Source organism: Talpa europaea, assembly GCF_964194135.1.
Source record: "Talpa europaea genome assembly, chromosome: 15".
NCBI classification, from domain to species: domain Eukaryota; kingdom Metazoa; phylum Chordata; class Mammalia; order Eulipotyphla; family Talpidae; genus Talpa; species Talpa europaea.
Window position 1 is genome coordinate 1092904 of NC_140083.1, and position 21349 is coordinate 1114252.

The following is a 21349-nucleotide window of genomic DNA, read 5'->3' on the forward strand; positions in this document are numbered from 1 at the left end:
TTCCTCCGGACGGTGGGGTGGACAGGCCCTGTTAGGGCTCCAGAGAGCAAGTGCCACGACCCTCCCCGGGATCCACGCTCGTGTGGATTTACTGTTTTATTTTCTCCCCCACCTCTTATGCCCCTCTGACCCCCTCACCGCGCCCCCCCGTGCTGCAGCCTCACTGTGTCGTAGAATTGACGAGTCACAGCGGCCTCTGCTTTCCCACGTCGCTGCCGCGCCCATGTCCAGCTCCCGGCCTGCTCTCTGCCCTGGCCCACGGGCACCTCTGCTTGGCTGCTGGACACGGCCGAGCAGTGTCCATCGTGTGGACAGACCACGTCTCCCGGGCCCGACTCAACAGTGGGCCCTCGGGTGCTTCCGTGTCTTCACCGCACGTTCTTAGAGACGGATACCGCGGCTGGACCGACGGGGTGACGGGGTGGGAGCACGGCTGGAAAAGTGGGTTCGGGAAGCTCAGAGCCGTGAGCCCTGCAAGCGACGGGGAGAGAGACGGTCCTGGCAGAGGCAGCGGTGGAGCAAAGGCCCTGGGGCAGCAGAGCGCTTGGCGCCCCGAGGTGGCCGCTGCGTCCCGGGTGTGTAGCCAGGTCTGGTCCTGGACAGAGGTCCCTGCATATGCCCCCTGCGCAGACAGCTCTGGCCAGGCCGCCGCTGCGCCGTCCCCTGGGACCCGTGTAGGTGACCCTCACCTCCCACAGGCCGTCGCCCATGGAGCCTGGGCTGCGGCTTCCAGACAGCCGCACTCCCCGGGTCTGGGTTGTCAGGTCCTGATGTGAGAAATCTGCAGGGCCCAGCGTCTGCCCGCCAGGCGCGTCCACCCACTGCCTGTGCGTCCACCGCAGACCCTCGTAGCGGCGGGTGTGACGCAACCCCTTGGCCCCGCAGGTTCGCCACGCGGGAGAGGAACGCCCTGCTGCTCTACAACGGCCGCTTCAACGAGAAGCACGACTTCATCGCCCTGGAGGTGGTGGACGAGCAGGTGCAGCTCACCTTCTCGGCAGGTAGGGCCTCCCTGCAGGCGGGCCTTGGGGCGCTCCCGGGCCCTTGTGGTTAACCCCGCCATCGGTCCCGCACCATTGAGTGTGCTGACCCTCTGATGCCCCCTCCCCGCCTGGGAACTGCCCTGGGAGGGGGCCCAGAACACACGCAGGCGTCCTGGGCGTTACTCACAGGCCGGGGGGCGGAGGTGGGGCCCGGGTGGAGGCGGTTCTGGAGCCTTTTGGGGACCGTCAGAGGGACGTCTGGCCTTAGCGGCTGCCTGACCCCTGCCTCTCTCTGGCCCGGCGCAGGTGAGACCACCACCACCGTGGCGCCGCAGGTCCCGGGGGGCGTGAGCGACGGGCGCTGGCACGCGGTGCAGGTGCAGTACTACAACAAGGTAGGGCGCCCAGCTGCGCAGCCGGTCCCTCTGCCCTGGGGTGTTTACGCCACACAGCTGCTGGCCGGGGGGGCGACGTGGAAGGGAGCGTTTGCTGGAGGGGTGGGTGATATCCCCGTGCTCCGTGTCGGGGTGGGTGTGCCCCCGAGAACGCCGGGTGGGCACCCAGGGACCGCAGGTCACCTGCCCCGGGGGAGGGCGCAGAAAGAGCTACTCACACAACGCCTGGCCGGGCCCTTCCTGCGGCTGAGGTTCCAGGCCATTCAGGCTCGGCCCGAGCGTGGCTGCCCGCTCCCGCCGGACGTAACCCGAGTGCCGGGGTTCCTGGGAGGACGTGTGCCCGCCGGGCGTCTCCGGTGTCACTCATTCTGCCCCTTTCTGGCTAAGGGAACTGTTGTCGCTCTTGTGTCAAAATGCCCGGCTTCCTTGCCTGGTTTCGCAGGCCGCGCGGCTCCTTCCCGGGGCTCCGAGGGCCGCCCGCGCGGGCAGGAGCTCCCCATGGCCGGCCGCCTGCCCTCCGGCCTCCGCTCGCCTGGCCTGCTCAGGGGGCCGAGACGCCGGGCGCCGTGGCCCCGGGGGGGTGGGGGCTGCAGTGTGCAGGCCGGTGTGGGCGGTGGGGTCCCTCGCCCAGACTCCATGCTGGGGCCGCACCTTCCTTCCTGCCCGCGAGGGACACTTCTGGGCGGCCCGAGGGCTGGGCTGTGGGAAGTGGTCAGCCGGGGTTTCTTGCCGCCTCAGTGGCTCCGTGGGCCGGAGCCCGGCTTGGCCTCCCCACGTCCCCACTGCCCCTCCCTGCTCTCCAGCCCCGGCAGCCGCCCACCGGGAAGCGAGCCTGGGGAGCACCCGAGGAAGGAGGGGCCCCTCGAGGGGGCCGTAGGTGCGGGTGGATCCCTGCCCTCCCGCTCCTGGCTCCAGGCCGCTCAGCGGGATTAGGCCTTTCCGGGAGCTCAGCTGCTTCCTCTCTCGCCCGAGGCCGGAAACCCAGCGCCCTGGCTTCTCCCACTGGCGGGAGATTGTGCCCCCCTCCTTCTCCAAGGCCGGACCCTCTCTGCTGCCCGGGCCGGGCCACAGGCCTGCTGGGAAGAGCGGCCCGGGCCGGTGGAGGCCTGAGCGGGGCAGGCAGCTCTGAAATGGCCAGTAAGGGCCAGTTGTTCTGTCCCCTGACGGGGCATCTAAGGGGTATCGGGGCCAGCAAGGAACCTGGAAAGGGGAGGAGGAAGCCACTGACTTGGGGCTGACCTCAGTGCCAGCCCGAGGCCCCGGGCCCCCCTGGTCGCCTTGGGCTCCCAGTGGCCAGGCCGGCCAGCAGCCAGCGGACGGGGGTCCCGTAAGGTCTCCACAGGGAGGGGCAACCGCCGACTGCCTCTGCCTGGTGACCTTGGAGGAGGCCCGTGGTGTCATCGCCAGTGGAGAGGCTGAGGGGCGGGCCCTGGAGCTGGGTCTCCCCAGTCAGGGAGTCTCACAGGCAGGCATTTTGCACCCCGTGTGGAGGAGCCCCCCACCCCCTGGGGTTTGGCCAACACCACCTCCATGTGAAGGCGCATGTCCCCCCACACCAGGCGATTGCTGCTGGGAAGGCCCCCCGGGGGCTCTGGGCTGGTGCCCGGGTGGCTTCTCCCCAGAGCCCCGGTTTGTCCTGCTCAGGGGCCTTTAGGCTCTTTGGGGCCCAGGAGCAGGTGGGGGGAGCTGTGCTCCCGGGGGGCTCTGACGGGCACCCCTTGGCTCTCAGGGGTGCTGTTTGAAAGGACGGCCCTGCTCTTGGCGGGAGCATGACCGTGTGCCTGGCGCTGTGGGGCGCCTGTCCGGATCACGCGGGGCCCTCCGCGGCCTCAGGAGCGTTGGGGGGGCGTGCAGACGTGTGGCGAGGAGTTTAACAAGACCCCAGCTGTGCCGCCGCCTCGGGATCTCCCAGCCGGCCATGCCCTCCTGCCCGCCGGTGTCCACGGTGCCCTCCTGCGGGCTGGGGAAGGCGTGGACGTGCGGTCAAGGGCTCAGGACGTGCCTAATCTAGTCGCCGGGCCTCGGGCCTGCTCAGGGTGTGGGCCTCGGCCGGGCCAGGGCTGGGGTTCTGGGGCTCGTGAAGAGTGAGCCCAGGAGGAGGGGGTGGCGGTGTCCGCGCCCCTCAGCGCCCCATTAGCCGTGGCCATATGTTTTGCTTTTTTCATTCCTTTTTCTTTCGAAAACTTGAAGCGAGCTCTCTCCTTTCTTCTGAGACGACTGGCGCAGCCAGCTCTCCGCCAGGGCCTGGAGCTCCCGGCACCCGCTGCAGCCGCGGCGGAGTCAGGGGTGAGCGAGGAGGGTGGCAGGAGGCGGGGCCTGGCGGGGCTCGAGCTTATTTACAGACGGATGGATGAGGCTCCGCAGGGGCAGAGCCGCAGGTGGGGGGGGCTGGAGCGGCCCCCGCCTTCCAGCGAGCGGAGAGGGCTGGAGAGAGCGAGAAGAACACGCGTCTCGGGGCGGGCCCCGTCCTCTGTCTGGACGCGGACGGCCAGGGCCTGATGCACCCTCCAGGCGAGTCCTGGAGAGTCCAGCGCCCGGGAGGGGAGGGCGCCCCACCGTGGGGACCCCGGGGCTGCAGCGGGGCGCCTGCTTCCTTTCCAAAACAGCCCGTGGGAGCCTAGAAAAGTCACCTGCTCGGGGAAACAGCCATTTCCGGGATGAGGCGGCCCCGCCTGGCCTTTGTGTCCCTTGCTGGCTTCGGAAAGTTGCCGCGGGCTGGGCCGCGTCTGGGGGTGGGGGGCTCCACCTGCCCAGCCTCCCAGCCCACCCCGGCACCTCCCCCAGCCTGCAGCCCCTGCCCCCACCCGAGTGACTGGGCTCTCAGGCCCACCCACAGGAGCGGGAAACCGAGGCACAGCAGGTGGGGGGTGGGACCCCAGGGCTGCCCCCCGCCCCCCACCGCCTTCCCAGCCCCGCTGCGCTCTGTCCCAACCAGTTCCGCGCCCACTGGCACTTCACCTCTGGGGGTGCCGGCGCCTCACCCCCCGCGCCTGCGGGGACGGGGTGGGGCCGGGGGGTCAGGGCCTGGAGAAGACAAAAGGTCCAGACTCGGGGGACAGAGAGGCGCCTGTTGGGGCCCCAGCCCCGGCCTTTCAAGAATGCAGCGTGAGTGTGCGAGCGGGTGTGGGCTGGCGAGTGTGCACGTCTCGGGAGCCTTTCTCTTTCTTCCCGGAGGCTGTTAAACGGGAAGCAAAGTCTCCAGGAGAGTCAGACAAAGAGTTTATGGGATAACCCGAGCGAGGCTTGGAGCCCCGGGAAGCCGCACGCGGCTTCCTCTGTGAGAACCGCTCCAGTCCACACAAGTTTGGGCTTAGTTTATATAGGCCGGAGCCGTGAGTCACGGGCATTAGGGACGCAATTACTCCCCCGGGGAGCGTTTGGGCCTAAAGCTTCGTGGTCGCCGCCTACGCGCGGGTGCTGGGGGCCGATCTCTTCTGTTTGAAGACGGCTGTGGAGGCGCCGAGGCTTCTTGCCCCGCCGGGGGTGGCCCAGGGGGCCGCATCACCGTAGGCAGCGACCCTGCAGGGCGCGTGCTCCTTTGCAGTCTGTCCTCGGGGCTTTGTGGAAAGGTGACCCGTCCATCCCGCAGCCCAGCGAGGTTGTCATCACGAAGGCGTCTGTCCTTTCTCTCCTGGGACAGTGAGGGCGGAGCCCAAAGCCCCTCTCTGGCCCCAGAATTCCCCCCTGGTGTCCTGGCTTGTGCCTCTGCAGGAACCCCCATGCCTCTGGGGGGACCTTGGTGCCTCCGGAGAACCCCACTAGGCTCACAGATTCCCCTTCCCTCATCCAACTGGAAATAGCCAGAGGTGGGGCGAGCGCGTCGCGTGGGTGCCTGAGCAGCTGCCCACAGAGGTCCTGCGCGGACGGAGGGCCCTGTTCTGTGTCCTTCGTCGCTGGAGAAAGGCCCCCAAGCAAGGCCACACAACCGCCTCTTCCCAGGGGACGGGGCGGGGGCTGTGCAGGGCCGGTCAGGAGGGTCCCGCTGGGCCCCAGTTCCCTCCCGTGCGCCCAGAATCTTCTGTGTGGCGATGGGCCTGGCCCGAGAGGGGCCGCCGTGGCAGACAGGTTTTTCCAGAACAAAGTCATCCCACAGAGAGCCCCGGTCGCCCATTCCCGTCCCGCACACGGCCCGCCTTTTCCTGAGTGGCCCCACTCCGGCGGCCGGCACCGCCACAGCCGTCTGAAGAGCCCGTGTCCCCCCGTGTCCCCTCGCCTGCCCCGAGGCCTGGTGGCCGCTTTTGCTGAAGGTTCTGCTTCCCGCGCGGGGCGGCTCTGTCCGCAGGGCTGGGGCTCCTGCAAGCTCCCCGGGCGTAAGTGCTGTTTACCCTCTCCTCGGCGCGCCTCACCCGGCCCCAGAAATGTAAATTACAAGTTGCAGAGGTATCAGGCGGCGCGGCGGGCGCTTCCCCGGGAGGTGCTGGCGTGCGGGCGTCGTGACAGCCCCCGCGGCCGCGTGAGCGCGAGCCCGCGCGTTTCCTCCGCTCGTCCGCCGCGCCCGGCCTCAGGGACGTCCTTGAGGACGTAGCCGAGCCGGCCGGGGCTCCCCTGGCAGAGGCCGAGAGCGGGCGGCTGCCTGACGAGGTCCCGGTGGTGCCAGGAGCGCCGGGACCTCTCACGCGCCGTGACTCCCTGGCGGGTGCAGCACCCCTGTCTCACCGTGGCCCCCACCCGCAGCCCCGGCGAGCCCACCGAGGCCCGGGAAGGATGCCGTGGCGGGGTGCCCGCTGGGGTAGGGGGCTGGCGGGGCGAGGCTGCCAACGGCTTTCTCGGCTCTGTCCACGTGCCCCGACCTCCATCCCGGGCAGGGGCCCTCGGGGCTGGCGTCTGCCCGGGCCGGGCCAGCGGGACACACTGACGTCGCCTGCGCTTCTGCTCGACAGCCCAACATCGGCCGCCTGGGCCTGCCCCACGGCCCTTCCGGGGAGAAGGTGGCCGTGGTGACCGTGGACGACTGTGACACCGCCGTGGCCGTGCGCTTCGGCAGCTTCGTGGGCAACTACAGCTGCGCCGCCCGCGGCACCCAGAGCGGCTCCAAGAAGTGAGCACCCAGCCCGGCGCCCACCCACCCCTGCCGTGAGACCCACGGGCGGCCCTGGCGCCCACCCGCCCCTGCGTCCACCCCACCCCTGCCGCGAGACCCCCTCCAGGCGGCCCCGGTGCCCACCCGCCCCTGCTGTGAGACCCCCGGATGGCCCCGTGGTCTGGGCTGCACTCGGCATCCTCCCCGTGGCACCGCACCCTCGGCTACTGCCCGCCCCACCTTGAGGTGGGAGGCAGAGGTTGCCGTGACCTTCGGCCACGTGGGGTCTCTGCGCCGGCCGGAGCTGACGGGCCTCTGCACCCAGGTCCCTGGATCTGACCGGCCCCCTGCTGCTGGGGGGCGTCCCCAACCTGCCCGAGGACTTCCCGGTGCACAACCGGCAGTTCGTGGGCTGCATGCGGAACCTGTCGGTGGACGGCCGGAACGTGGACATGGCCAGCTTCATCGCCAACAACGGCACCATGGCGGGTACGGTGGGGTAGGCGCCACACGGGTGGGCAGGCGCCGCCCTGTCAGGAGACGTCCCGGGCCCAAGCTGGGCGCCCCCATGGCTGTACTTGGGGACTGGGCTCCTGCCGGCCAGCACGGCCCCTCCAGCCCAGCTCCTCGGGCTCACCGCCAGGGGCCAGGGCCGCGGTGGGCCTAGCTCTGCCATCCCAGCCCTCTGGCTGCGGCTGCGCTTGCCGGCTCTCCCTGGGTGCCGCGCAGTGTGGGGGTCGGCACAGCCCATGGCAGTGGGAGATGTTGTGCTCCCCCCGAGACCCTCCACCCCCTGTGCCCAGGCTGCGCCGCTCAGAGGAACTTCTGCGAGGGAACCTGGTGTCAGAACGGGGGCACCTGTGTCAGCAGGTGGAACACCTACTTCTGCGAGTGCCCGCTGCGCTTCGGCGGCAAGAACTGCGAGCACGGTGAGTGCCGGGCGCCCTCCATCGCCCCAGAGGCCTGCGCCCCCAGGTGAGGGCCCGCGGGGGCACGCGTCAGGCTGGGCTGGGGCTCTGGACCCCGTCTGAGCCGGTGCCATGCAGTGGGAGTCTGTGCAGCTGGAGGAGCCGGGCGGGGTGGGGTCCTGCCCTCGGGCACGCTGGTTCCCAGACCCAGCACCCCCAGGCCTCCTGGCCGCCCGCCCGTTGGGCTGTGTTGGGCATCAAGGGCATCAGCAGGTCAGAGCCTGCACTGGGGCTGCCCGCCCGCCCCTCACCACAGCGATGGGGCTTCTCGGGGGCCCAGCTGGCCTATGGTGCGTCCTCCCTGAGGCCTCGGCACTCCAGCCTATGCCCTGCGGGCCAGCTGCGGGTCCACACCCGACTGCTTAGGGGAGGCTGGTGCTTGATCCTGCTCAGAGCCTCGAAAGGGTCAATGAGGCAGAAGCAGGAGGGCGCTGACCCCACCTGGCGTCGAGGCAGGTGACTGGAAGGCGGACACCATTCTGCCCTGGTCGGACTGGCCAGTTACTCCCTGTGTGGTGGAGAGCAGCCCGGCCCTTCCAGGCCCCGAGCGGCCGAGGTGGCCAGCTCTGTCCAAGGCCTCTGGACAGGTCACAGCCCCCCCCTGCTGCTGTGGTGGGCAGGAAACTGGTCGGTGGGGCCACGGTGCCAGGATGCCACGCCTGCAGTTCCTGTTATGAAGGTCACGCGCCTGCCCGCCTTGCCAGGGAAAACAGCTGTCAGCAGGGTCACAGGGGCGGGAGACAGATGTCCGGTGCTCAGGGGCTGGGTCCCCCCACGGGCAGCCCCAGGGGAGCCTGGCTGTGGCCAGCGGGTGCTGCCCGTGAGACCCGCAGTGACTGGCCCTCCCCCTAGCAAGAATTGGGGTGCACCTCCAGCGCCCATGAGTCCCCAGGAGTCGGGCTGGCAAGAGAAGGGGGCTTGTGGGGACTGTCCAGTCCTGCACTGCCCGGCACTCACCGCTTTTCCACGTGTCACAGACAGGGTGAGGCAGTACGCCCCCCAGAATATCTGACTGTCCTCACTAGACAGCACTGTCCCAGCTCGGAGCCCACCCCAGGGCCCCAGGGCAGGCGTGTGAGCTGGGCGTGATCCCCACCAGTCTCCTTCTGAGCAGGTCAGTTACGGGGTCGAGGGGCTTACACTGACCGCCAGGCGGCCAGCCTCCGTGCAGCCCCCGCCACACAGCTCCCCCGTGGCGGTGGAGGGTGGGCAGGCAGGCGGTCCGCAGGCCCCAGCCCGCTCCTGCCACTGAGCTGGGCCGTCCCAATCCTCTGAGAGGCCCTCGCTGTGCCCGTGAGCCCCCAGACAGACCCTGGCCTCACTCCCCAGGAAGGTCACGTGCTTCCTGGGGCCCCTGGATGCGGGGGGGCGGGTGCCGGGGAGCCAAAGTCCCTGAGACCAGCCTTGGCGTTAAAGGGGGAGAGGCGGCTCTCCCCACTGCCCGGCCTGTCCCCGGGCCCCACTGACTTCAGGCCCGTGTGTCCACAGCCATGCCTCACCCGCAGCGCTTCAGCGGGGAGAGCGTCGTGTCCTGGAGCGACCTGGACATCACCATCTCCGTGCCCTGGTACCTGGGCCTCATGTTCCGCACACGCAAGGCGGACGGCGTGCTGATGGCGGCCGTGGCCGGCGCGTCCTCCCGGCTCCACCTGCAGGTGAGCCCGGCCCCTGCGGCCGCGTGCACAGGAGGTATCTCCAGCCCCCGAGGACCCGGGTGCTCATGGAGTGCGTGGGCGAGCTTTTCCAGGGGCCTCCAGGCGCCTGTCAGCGCCGCGCCCTCACCCCGGTTCACCTCCCGACACAACGGTGCCTGGGGCACGCCTGAGCCGTGCCGGGTCTGGGGGAGTCCGTGCCAGCTTGTTGATTCCTCTTCCCTGTGCACTTTCCTTCCTTGTGTGTCCGTGTGTGTGCAAGCGTGTCCACGTGTCTCTGGGTCTAGCTGTGCGCGTGTGTTATGGGTCTGTACGCAGGCCTGCATGCACGCCCATGGCTCTCCGTGTGCACTGTGATGGGCCCGTGTGCACGTGTCTGTGACCCTGCACCACATACGTGCCTGACACGATTCTCCTGTGTGCACGTTTGTGCTGAGCCCCGCCACACGTGCCTTGTGTGTGATGTTCCTGTGTGTACGCATCTCTGATAGATATGTGTGCACATGTGTCACCGTGTTTGCCATGGTCCTGTGTGCACACGTCTCTGATAGATGTGCGTGCACACATGTCATGGTGTCTGTGACATGGTCTGGCGCACATACGTGTCTGTGCTGTGTTCAGCATGTACGCCCTGTTCCTGTGTGCACGCGTGTCTGTGGTATATGCGTGTGCACGCGTGTCTCTGTGTGTGACGGGCTTCTCGCTCTGGGCCAGTGGACCGTGGACGTAACTGCAGATGGGACAGCTGTGTTGGGTCAGAGACACCAGAGGGGAGAGGACCCGCTGGGCCTGTCTTAGCTCAGCTACTTGGGGGGTCCCCCCACCGGCTCCTCACCCTTGTCCTGCAACGTTCCTGGGCCTCTGCCGCCGGGCTGTCCACCTGGAAGCGCGGTGTGCCCAGCGCCCCGTGCACTCCTAGCTGGAGGTCGGCGGGGAGGCTGCCCCAGGGCTCCGGCAGGCCCCGTCCCCGTCAGGACAGGTCCCAGGAGGCTGCCTGGAGGTGTGTGGGCTCGGGCCCCCGCTGTCAGCCCAGACCGCAGGTGGCGAGGGCGGCCGGGCACGGGCGACGTGTCCTGTCCTCCTGCTCTGCCAGCCGGAGCGTGCCGGCGGCCGGGAGCAGGCGTGGCCGGCGCGGTTCTGCCCGGGGATGGGATTTTTCTCTAGTGGGTTCATTGTTGGAACAAATTAAATTGGCTGTTCCGGTTCAGGCGATGAATCGGACCTTGTCCTTTGGCAGAGGGTCTCTGTCGGAAAAAAGTACGCCTGCGTGGAGCCTCACTGACGCCGCGGGCGCCCTTGTTTGAGTGATGACGTGTCGGGGAGCTAATCCGAAATGGAAGGTTTTTTTTTTCTTTTTTGCCAGGGGCTGCAGCCGGCCCCTGGCCGGAGAAGTCTGGGAGGTGAGGGTGGATGTAACTGTAGTTGGGGCAGCTGGGGTGGGAGGCCCTCCGACCCAGCAGCCACCCGGACGGCTGCCCAGGGCCATCGCCAAAGGTCACACAGATGTCGCGGGAACATCCCGCGTGGGGGCGCAGGCCCCTGCAGGCCCCGTGGGCTCCGGGGACGACAGCGAGTGCTCCTGAAAGGTCCTCTCCACGGCAGCTCAGACAAGCCCCAGCCCCGTAGGCACCCAACAGCCCAAGCAATTTGTGTAATTGCTCCCAGGCGCCCTGAGCGCCTGCATTGTCGGTGGGAAAGCTTGGCGGCTGTTCACGCTCTCTCGTAAATCCCCTGGCAGGGCTGAGGTGGCAGGCCGTCACCCCGTCCTGGCTTCATTCAACAAGTATCGCTTTTGTTTGGAGACAGATGTCACTGTTCTTGCTCTGCTGGCCTTGGGGTTCTGGGAGGGGATGGGGGAGAGAATGGCAGGGGGCACCGGCCTGCGACTTAAACCTGTGGAGCAAAAGGAAAAAGGTGTGAAGAGGCAAAAGGTTATCTTCTTCGGTGGACTGTCAGCTGAGACGAAAGATCCAAGTACATTTTAGTTGCGTTATCTTTACACTCAGCTGGATGCGGTTCTGCTGCCCGTGGCACTTTAGAAGTGGATGTCTGAGGTAGGAGCGGGTGGTGTCTTGTAGCAGGTCGTTCTGTTGTGCTGGCATAATTGCAGGTCAGAGGATGCAGGGCCGTGATTCCAGCCCTCGGAGATGTGCTGAGGCTTGCTTCCCAGCCCGGCATTGAGCCGTGTGTGTGAGAAGCCCGCCGTGCCGGGAAGGGGCGCGGGCTGTGTGTTCTCCCTGTGTCAAGAAGCCAAAGTGTGTTAATTACGGTGTTCAGATCCGTGGGATTAACTTTATTTCTGGGACGTATTCTCAGGATGCAGAGAGATGAGATTGTGGATTTGTTGCTTACTCTTTTTTTTAATTCTGTCAAGTTTTGCTTTATGGATTTTGAGGCTGTGTTATTAAGCGCCTACAAATGCAGAAATGTGTTCTGGAAAATCAACTTTTCGTTACAGAAATCCTCTTTGTCCTCTTTATTTTTAAAGTTGACTTTGTCTCTTATCCATGTGGTTACACCCGCTTTCTTTTGGTGGGTGTTCGCACGTGCTGTGTCTTTTTCTGTCTTCTTAGCCTCCACCTTTCTACAGCCTTAGGTTTCACGTGTCTCTTTTAAACAGCGCCTTGCCACGAGTTGGGTTTTAGGGGTTTTTTTGGGTCAACTCTAGCCTTTAGTTGAAGTTCTCTTTGAGCAGGGGTACCTTAAGCTAGTGACATGCTGTTCTCTGGTCTTCCTTACACTGGGGCTGGACTCTTAGCTCAGGAAATACCACGGTGATGACCTTGGTCACCCGAATGTGCTTCCCGGGCCCTTCTGTGGGAGCCCTGGCTCTTTGTCCAAGGTCTCCATCAGATGATCTTCCTCTCTGGCTTCCCTGCGGGGCTGTTTCCTCTGCTGCTTGCTTCTTGGCTTTCAGGCTGTCTGGCCCCGCAGGTACTTGGGACACTGGCAGCACCTGGAAAAACTGCAGACAGTTAGAGACTAGGATGATGGTCACCAGCCCTGATGTTGCTCCTGGCTGGCAGCCTCTGCCCCAGGCAGCCTGAATCCGGGTTTTACCCTCCAGCGCTGCCGCCTAGAAAACTGCGTCCAGCAAATACTCCCACCTCTTCAGAACCAGCTGGCAGCCCCAGGGGAAAGCAGACGCCAAGCCCTTGGGCCGGCCCTCGGTCGGGGAGGCGAGAGCTCTGTGCTGCTCCTGGGCACACGTTCTTACAGCACCAACATCTTAGGCCAGCGTCAAGCCGATTTTGGTTTTTTGATCCATGCACTGAGACATGGTGGTCTGAATCTTGTCTCATGAAGCCTTATTTTGTGTACCCCAAAATAAGAGCATGATTGTCTTGGGGGGGTGTCCTGGTGTCCAGGTCCAATGGGCCTTGTGTTGACCGGGCAGAGCGGGCACTTTCCCCAGCCCCGGGGTGTGTAGTGAGCACAAGAAGCGAGACTCCGCCTGGTTTGAGGCTCCTCCTCCATCAGCGCGGGGTGGGCCTGCCTGCGAGCGACGCGTCAGTCCGTGCGCGTGGCCCCCGTCCTGCAGATCCTGAACAGCTACGTCCAGTTCGAGGTGTCCCACGGCCCCTCAGAGGTGGTGTCCATGAGGCTGTCCAGAGCACGCGTGACCGACGGGGAGTGGCACCACCTGCTGATCGAGCTGAAGAGCGCCAAGGAGGGCAAGGACATCAAGTACCTGGCGGTCATGACCCTGGACTACGGGGTGGACCAGGTGGGTCATCAGGCCCGTGGGAACAGAGGGGCCCTTCGTGAGCCAGGGCCCGCCAGAGCCCTTGTGGATGGGGAGGCGCGTCCGGCCCGGGCTGGGGCTCACCTCCCCCCTGTGCTGGGGTCACCGGCGTGTGTACCTCATCCCCGTCTAGATGGCCGGTAGCCGGCCCGCTCCCATCTGCGTGTCCCTCATGGCTGGCAAGTCCAGAAACCCTTTGTTTTATCAACGCTGTCTTGAGTGACAGCTGTGCACTCAGCACCGGGTACCCCAGCCTCAGAGCGGGCGGGCATGAGGGTGGGTGACCAGGGGCTGGCGCTGGTGGCCGCTGGTGTCGCCAGGTGGCCTTACGAGGCACCCAGACACTTCGGGGCCCCGCGCGGTTCCTGGGCGCTCTCCTGTCTGGGCTCAAGGCCTCCCAGTTCTGACCACTAAGGGTTCGCCCCGCGGGCACGCTGCCTGGGCTGTGGGCCGGGCCAAGCCCTTCTTAGGTTGCCACCACGTCCCCTTGGCCTGCTGGGTGCCCACAGGGGCTCCTGGGTGGCGAGCTGGAAGGCGTCGGTGCCCCCGCAGGCCCCCTTGGTTGGGCTGGGGCTGAGCAGATGCCGTGGCCCGCTGGAGGCCGCGGGTCCGCTCGGGAGCTCGCGGGCCACCAGGAGGCGCGCCCGGTGGTGGACACGCGGCTCCGTGTGCAGGACGCCATGCAGATCGGGAACCGGCTGCCGGGGCTGAAGATGAGGAGCGTCGTGGTCGGGGGCGTGTCCGAGGACAAGGTGTCCGTGCGCCGCGGCTTCCGGGGCTGCATGCAGGTAGGCGGGGGCCCGCCCGTCTCCTCAAACCAGTAACCTGCGCGGCAGCCGACCCGACCTAAACCCTGTCCCCCGCCCGTCCTGCCCATCGCTCCCTCGTGCCGTGCCCCGCCCCACCCCAAGCCACCCGGGCCCCTGCGGCTCCGCCTGGTGTCCTGACCCCGCGCGCACCTGTGCACGGCCACCCGGGCCCCCAGGCGGGGGTCCAGCTGCAGCCCCCGAAGCCCCCCGCCTCCGCCTCGCCTGCAGGGAATTTGCCCCTCACCTGCCCCCACCCGTGGTCCTGTCTCCCCACCTGGAACCAAGCCCGCGTGTGGCGGAGTCCCCGTTCCGCCGGCTCCCGCCCCTCTGCCTGTCCCTGTCGCAGCCCCGCGGGCCGGGGAGGCCTTGCTGTGGACACGAGCCCTGGAGCAGGGGCCTCTCATCCCAGGCCTTCGGGGCCTCCAGCCCCAGGGCCGGGTCTGACGCCGTCCCCACGCAGGGAGTGAGGATGGGGGAGACGCCCACCAACGTGGCCACGCTGAGCATGAAGGACGCCCTCAAGGTCAGGGTGAAGGACGGCTGTGACCTGGAGGACCCCTGCACCTCCAGCCCCTGCCCCCGGCACAGCCGCTGCCGGGACGCCTGGGACGCCTTCGCCTGCGTCTGTGACAAAGGTGGGAGCCGGCCGGCGCCCCGGGCCCCTCAGCGCGGGACGGTGCCGCTGGCTTCTGAAATACAGAGCCGAAGCGGGGGTCGGCGCCCCCGTCAGCTTTCCGTGGGCCTGCAGCGTCGGCCCCTCTTAAAACGCCCGTGTGTGCCCGCTGACGGGGCCCGCGGCCGCCGAGCCGCACCCTGTGGCACCGGCCCGGGAGGGTGGAGGGCAGAACGTGCACACTTACAGTCGCTGCCTCGGGGCGCCCCCACAGCTCCCGCCCCCCGGGTGCCCCGCCACGTGGGTGTCCAGCCTCTGCGCGGGCAGTGCCGGCTGGGCGTGCCCTGGGTGACGCCGGTCTGCCCTGCAGGGTACTTCGGGCATAGGTGCGTGGACGTGTGTCGCCTGAACCCCTGCGAGCAGGTGTCGGCCTGCGTGCTCAGCCCCGGCTCCCCGCGGGGCTACGAGTGCCAGTGCGCGGCCGGCCGCTACGGGCCGTACTGCGAGAACAAGTAAGAGCCCCCGGCCGCGCCCTTCCTGCGCGCCCCCCCACTGCCACGCCCTGCCCGCGGCCCCCACCCACACTGCCGCGCCCTGCCCGCGCCCCCCCACCCACACGCTCCCCAGCCCTGCGGCACGTGGTCACGGTGGCATTCGCAACGTGGCGCCAGAGAAGTGAGACCCCAGCTGGGTGCCCGGGTGCGCCGCGTGGGCATGTTCCCAGAAGCACGCGTGCGCAGGCAGCGGACCCGCTGGAGACACGTGGTCGTAAGCGCCACCCCCCAGCTGGGGCTGGTGTCCCCGTGCACACCCCAGGGAGGGGGTGCTTGGCCCTTCACATGCTGAGCACTTGGGGGGCTGCCTCGGGGCCAGCGGTCCCTGGCCAGTGCTGCCCAGCCCGGTGCGGGGCCTTGGTCCAGTGGCACCAGAGCACATGCCGGGACCCCACCCTTGAGCAAGCGCGGCGGGAGTGCGGGGAGCGGCCCGCGGTGACGGTGGTCCGGGAGCACAGGGCCGGGAAAGGAACTGTCCCGCGGGGCTGCGCTGGGAGGCAGGGAGGCCTGCTGGCTTGTGGCCTTGGGGCCGGCCTGGGTCCCGGGAGTTCCCGCGGGGCGCCCAGGGGGCAGGGGCCAGCTGGAGGTCAATGCAGGGTCCCTAGTCCTGGCCAGGATCTCCGCCCGTCATTTGTACACCCTTTCTGCTGGCGGTGGTGTGGAGGACCCAGCGCTTCACGCGGGGCCACTGGCAGGCGCAGCGATGGCTCGGGGGATGCCAGGTGGAGCCTGGGAGGCCTTCGTGCTGTTGCTGGCGCCTGGGCTCTCTGCCAGGGCTGGGCGAGGCAGGACTGGGCCTGCCGTCCAGCCGTGGCTTCCAGGAGCTGACGGGGGCATGTGGGACAGAGGCTGCTTAGAGTGTGCATGGGGACGCGGTGGCGGTTCAGTCGGGACCGGGGGGCGCACGGTGCTGTGGCCCCTGGTCCAGGAGCCACTGGCAGGCACCCCGTGCCACAGACGCCCTGAGTTGGGAGGGTCGCCGGCGGGGTGCACTCTGCTGTGTGGATGGGGGTCCTGCCCGGGGCAGCGCACATGGGGTTGGTTCCAGTGAGTGCCCGCGGGCCGGGCATTATTGCGGGCAGCAGGCTGTGACCTCAGTTGGACGCCCCGCCCCGCGCTGGGTGGGGGACCCCCTCCAGAGAAGGAACGAGTGAGCAAACTGGTTAATTAAAAAAATTAAGTTCTGTGGTCTCTGATTTGCTCCGCGGTTTGGTACCCCAAAAAAACCCCAAACCAGCAATTTCATAGATAGAACTGCCCCAGGCGGGGCCCCCGGAGCTGGGAATGCGCCCGGGAGTTCTGAGCGTCCTGGCAGTGGCCCCGCAGAGGGGCAGCCGAGGCCACGGGGGAGGGAGGGACTGGAACCTGAGAAGCAAGGCCCAGGCCCCAGAAGGCTCCTCTGGCCCCACGAAGAGCCCCGGGTACACTCTCCTCCTTGGGCATCTCCCTGCAGGATCGACCTTCCTTGCCCCAAAGGCTGGTGGGGGAACCCTGTGTGCGGACCTTGCCACTGTGCCGTCAGCAAAGGCTTTGACCCCGACTGTAACAAGACCAACGGGCAGTGCCAATGCAAGGTGAGGCGGTGGGGAGGGAGGGGGGCGTGTCCACACGGCACGTCCCGCACAGCCAGAGCCCGGCACGCGCACACATGAGCACACACAGCCCGGAGCCCAGCGCACACGCGCGTGAGCACACCAGGCCCAGAGCCTGGCATCCCCGCACACGTCGGTCGCCACTCGACTCTGGTCCTTCTGACGACCAACACGGAGGAGGCCTGTGAGCGTGTCGGCGTCTGCACGCGCAGCCCCCACAGCCGCGGCCGCCCTGGGGATGGGGTGCGGGGCGGCCGGGGGGCCCAGTGCCCGCTGAGCCTGAGCTGCTCGGACCTGGCCTGGAGCCGCCCTGACCCGGCGCCTCTGCTGCCACAGGAGAACCACTACCGGCCCCCGGAGCAGGACGCCTGCCTGCCGTGCGACTGCTTCCCGCAGGGCTCCCGCAGCCGGGCCTGCGACGTGGACACCGGGCAGTGTGCCTGCAAGCCCGGCGTCGTCGGCCGCCAGTGCAACCGCTGCGACAACCCCTTCGCCGAGGTCACCGCGCTGGGCTGCGAAGGTCTGAGCCGGCCGGGGCACCCGGCTGCGTCCGGGACGGGCTGCTGTGTGGCATGCGCGTGCCCGAATGCCCCCGGGCTCGGGGGGGTGCTGGGCAACCCCGGGGCTGCCTCTGGGGCCCTCCGGAGGGTGGGTCACGCCGGGGTCACTGCCGCGGGCAGGGGAGTGCGGGGGTCTGCCTCGGGCAGGTCTCTGGCAGGCAGAGCCCTGCTGCACTGAGCCGCCTCCTGTCCGGCCCCCAGTGATCTACAGCGGATGTCCCAGAGCCTTCGAGGCGGGAATCTGGTGGCCCCAGACCAAGTTCGGACAGCCGGCCGCGGTGCCCTGCCCCAAGGGGTCTGTGGGTGAGTGGGGAGCTGCGGGGCGGGTGGCGGAGGCTTGGGCTTGGAGCCCTCACCTGGGGCAAGAGGCCTTTAGCCAAAGGCTTGGGCAGAGCCGAGGGCCGTGCAGACCCGCAAGGAGAGTCTTCGCTGCGCATGCGTCGGGGTCTCTGGGGGTGGCAGCCAGGGGTGCACCCTATAGGGGGGCAGCCGAGAGATGACCCCTGGGGCCGTGGCTCCCACCTGTGCCAGGTGCCCGTTGCCACATCTCGCTGCCCAGACGTGCCCGACGCTGCCCGACCAGCTTCCCCTGGAGCCCGCACTAGCCCAGACGTGGCTCTGTGCCCCGCCCCCACCCTGTCCACCCGTGGGTGCCTCACCGTGCACGGCCCTGGGGACCCCGAAACCTGTTTGTGAGCTGAGGGCCGAACTCGCTGGGCGTCGGCTCACTGGAACCGTGTTGCCTGGCGGCTCACGCCTCCGCCTGTCCCTCCGCCCCCAGGGAACGCCGTCCGGCACTGCAGCGGGGAGAAGGGCTGGCTGCCCCCCGAGCTCTTCAACTGCACCAGCTCTTCCTTCGTGGAGCTCAAAGCCCTGGTAGGCGGCCAGGGCTGGCAGGTGGGGTCTGTCGGGGCCCCGGGGCCCTGTTTGTGAGCTGAGGGCCTGCCCCGGCCGTTGGGCTCGCCCCCTCCTTCCCCTCGGGGCGTCTTCCGAGACTGTTTGGTGGCGTGGACGCGCCGTGGTCTGCTGCCCTCCCCAGCCAGGGGCGCCCTGAGGTTTGGGGATGCTCAGTTTCCGGGTAGCTGGAAGGCCTGCAGCCGCCGGGCGCAGCGCTCACGGCCCGGCCCTTGCAGAACGAGAGGCTGAGCCGGAACGAGACGCGCATGGACAGCGACACGTCCCTGCGGCTGGCCAAGGCCCTGCGCGGCGCCACCCAGCGCTCGGGCGCGCTCTTCGGCAATGACGTGCGGACGGCCTACCAGCTGCTGTCGCGCGTCCTGCGGCACGAGAGCCACCAGCAGGGCTTCGAGCTGGCGGCCACGCGGGACGCCGACTTCCATGAGGTGGGGCCGGGCCCTCGGGTCCTCTCCCCGCCACGCAGAGCCCTGGGGGCCCCGCCCCGCAGAGCACCAGGCACGCCCCAGGCTCCCCACCAGGCTTAACTGCTGGGTTGGGTCGGGGCACACAGAAAGCCCCCCGCAGGGCTTCTCCTTGACGCGGGGCCTCCTGCCTTGGCGATTAAACACCAGCTCCGCTCCCCGCTGCCACCCCGGGGTCCTGGCCCTGGAGCCTTTCTCGAATGCGGGCAGCCAGGCTCTGGGCAGCCCCCTCGCGGACTGAGCGCCGTCTGTCTGTCTGGCCAGGACATCGTCCACGCCGGCAGCGCCCTCCTGGCCCCGGGCACGCGGGCCGCGTGGGAGCAGATCCACCGGAGCGAGGGCGGCGCCGCGCAGCTCCTGCGGCACTTCGAGGCCTACTTCAGCACCGTGGCCCGCAACGTGCGGAGGACCTACCTGCGGCCCTTCGTCGTGGTCACCGCCAACATGGGTGCGGGCGTGCCCCGGGGCTCGGGGGGCTAGGGCCGCGCCGGGGTGGCCGGAGACGGCCCGCAGCTCTGGCCGTGTCCTTGTCCGCGTGGGTCGCGCCGGCCCTACCCCGTCCCGCCCTGCATGTCAGTCTGTCCGCCCTGCGGGTCTGAGGCGGCGGCGCAGGCTCAATTCTGTCCTGGAGGACCCGGTCTGGCCAGGCGGGCGGGAGCGTCGGGGGTCCTGGAGGCGCTGGGGCGCGTGCAGTGTGCTGACGCCGCCCGTCCCCCAGTCCTCGCCGTCGACGTCTTTGACAAGCTCAACTTCACGGGAGCCAGGGTCCCGCGGCTCCGGGACGCGGGGGAGGAGGTCCCCAGGGAGCTGGCGTCCTCCGTCGTCTTCTCCGCCGACTTCTTCAGACCACGTGAGAAGAAAGGTGAGACCTGGCGCGGCCCCGGCCACGAGGACAGCCGTGCCGGGCGAGGGCCTCAGCCTGCGGGTGGCTGGGACCGGGCTCCCGAGGGCCTGTGGGCTGGGCGTGGCCGGTCTCCCTGGGTGGGCGACTGCGGAGGTGTGGACGCGGGAGAGGGCACAGGCGGCCAGGAAGGGTCAGCTGGAAAGTTTCAGGGCGTCTGTGTTGCCAGCCCCGGAGTGGCCCGTGTGCCCCCTCCTTGGCCGAGGGGGAGCCGAGCGGCGCGCTCCCCCAGCAGGCAGGGTGGCGGGTGGCGGAGTGGGGCCCCTGACGGAGGCCCTGGCACATGCGGGGATCCCTGCCCTGTCCCCAAGGACAGGCCACGCCCACAGCCGTGCCGCACCTTGGGGCCGCCTTGCAGCCTTGGCAGGTTTGCCTGTGCGGTGGCCGGCTCGGCGGCGTGGGGTTGACTACCCTGACTCGGCGAATGGTGGGGTTGGCCAGGTCCCTCCTTGCGGGGCTGACCAGGCTCCCGGGCTCCCCTCTGGGCAGCTGTGAACGTCTGCTGGCCGCAGGGCTGTCTGGGAGTCTTGTTCTCTGTCCTCTTGGGCGCCCCTGAGGAGTGGACAGCTGGGCCTGGGTGGGTCCTGGCTGAGCCCTGGGAAGTGCCGCCTGCTGTGTCCGCAGCCCTCGCCGGCTCAGGAAGCCCTGGCTGAGCGGACAGCGGTTTGCTGGGGGCGCGGTGTCCATCCTCAGGCCATGCTCCTGTTGCAGAGGGCCCCATGGTGAGGCCGGCTGGCAGGAGGGCCGCCCCGCAGCAGACGGCGCGGCCAGGGTCCGGGGCCCAGGGGGAGGCCCCATTCCAGAGGCGCAAGCGGCACCCTGACGAGCCGGGCCAGTTTGCCGTCGCCCTGGTCATCATCTACCGGACCCTGGGGCAGCTCCTGCCCGAGCACTACGACCCCGACCACCGCAGCCTGCGGTAAGGCCCGGGGGGAAGGGTGTTTCCAGAAGCTTCTGAGGCTTACACAAGTCAGACCCCCGGCCGCTGGAACGGGTGGAGGAGGGGGTACTGCGCCCACAGCCAGCTGCCGAGGCCCCCAGCCCTAGGGCCGCACAGACATGCCGGCTGGGAAAGCTTCGTAGCCCCATGGAGATGGACACACCCAAGGCCTCACGTCTCCCTCAGCCCCTCCTCCAGACCCTTCCAGGGCCTGTGCTGGTCCTGGTGGCTGGTGGAGACCCTCACATGGGCGGTCACTGCTCAGCCCCTGGCCCAGCCGCTCCTGCGCCTGCGGTCACATGTGCCCTGGGCCCCTGTCCCCCCGTGGCCCCCCCCTTGCTGTTTCTAAACCTGCAAAGCCCGCCTGAGGCCCGGCCACGCGTGGACACCATGGTGATGGGGCAGCCTGTCCTGCGAGCGCGGGCCCGAGGCCCACGGCGGTCCCTCCCAGACACGCTGTCCCTGCGCCCTGCCCCGCGCAGGCTGCCGGCCCGGCCGGTCATCAACACGCCGGTGGTGAGCGCCGTGGTGTACAGCGAGGGGGGCGCGCCGCTGCCCGCGCCCCCGGAGCCGCCCGTGCTGGTGGAGTTCACCCTGCTGGAGACGGAGGAGCGCAGCAAGCCGGTCTGCGTGGTCTGGAACCACTCCCTCAGGTGCGGCGGGAAACGTGGGTGGGGGGCAGGGCCTCAGTTGGGGTGGCATGGGGCGGGGCCTCCGTCCGGTGGGCGGTGGGGGCGGGGCCTCCATCAGGGAGAGTGATGTGTAGGAGTGGGGGAGAGGGTGGCCCCCTCCGCCCACAATGTGGCGGCCCTGCTAAGCCCTGTGGGAGCCCCCAGGGCCCCCCGGCTGTGCGGCCGGCACCGGCATGCAGTGTTCCCGTGCCCACCCCCCCACGCTGGACGCTGGGCTGGCCTGTCCTTTGCAGAGTCCATTCCTGTGGGACATACGTGCCCCGCCCCCCGCCCCATGTCCCTGTCCCTCATCCGGGGTCCTCGGGGCTGTGCCGGCATCGAGTGTGTGGCTCGGCGGAGACGCCAGGCCCGTCCCTGCTGTGTCCCGCACTGGCAGCGGGCAGCCCGGGCCTGGGTGCAGAGGGGGAGCCACCTGGGAGCAGCTGCCAAAGTCTGCCGGCAGGCGTCAGTGGGGCGGCTGCGGGGCTGAGTGAGGGGGGCAGTTTCTGCCCCTTGATCATCCCTTGCTTGGGGGGCTGACCCCCGGGGCTGCGGTGCTGGCAGGCG

General features: G+C 68.7%; 1 protein-coding gene across 1 annotated transcript in view; it reads left to right on the forward strand.

Moving 5' to 3' along the window:
• CELSR1 (cadherin EGF LAG seven-pass G-type receptor 1) overlaps positions 1–21349 on the forward strand; it is a gene marked incomplete at both ends in the record, with an annotated part of 57439 nt that overhangs the window by 26462 nt on the left and 9628 nt on the right. The window contains 19 exons of the mRNA XM_084254498.1: positions 886–1001; positions 1290–1378; positions 6259–6416; positions 6724–6887; positions 7202–7327; positions 8855–9021; positions 12560–12745; positions 13438–13551; positions 14033–14207; positions 14556–14697; positions 16193–16313; positions 16668–16851; positions 17093–17194; positions 17673–17767; positions 18025–18234; positions 18535–18718; positions 18989–19132; positions 19883–20090; positions 20594–20782. Coding sequence (XP_084110624.1) covers positions 886–1001; positions 1290–1378; positions 6259–6416; positions 6724–6887; positions 7202–7327; positions 8855–9021; positions 12560–12745; positions 13438–13551; positions 14033–14207; positions 14556–14697; positions 16193–16313; positions 16668–16851; positions 17093–17194; positions 17673–17767; positions 18025–18234; positions 18535–18718; positions 18989–19132; positions 19883–20090; positions 20594–20782 — 2874 coding nt within the window. The remainder of the gene's footprint in view (positions 1–885; positions 1002–1289; positions 1379–6258; positions 6417–6723; positions 6888–7201; positions 7328–8854; positions 9022–12559; positions 12746–13437; positions 13552–14032; positions 14208–14555; positions 14698–16192; positions 16314–16667; positions 16852–17092; positions 17195–17672; positions 17768–18024; positions 18235–18534; positions 18719–18988; positions 19133–19882; positions 20091–20593; positions 20783–21349) is intronic.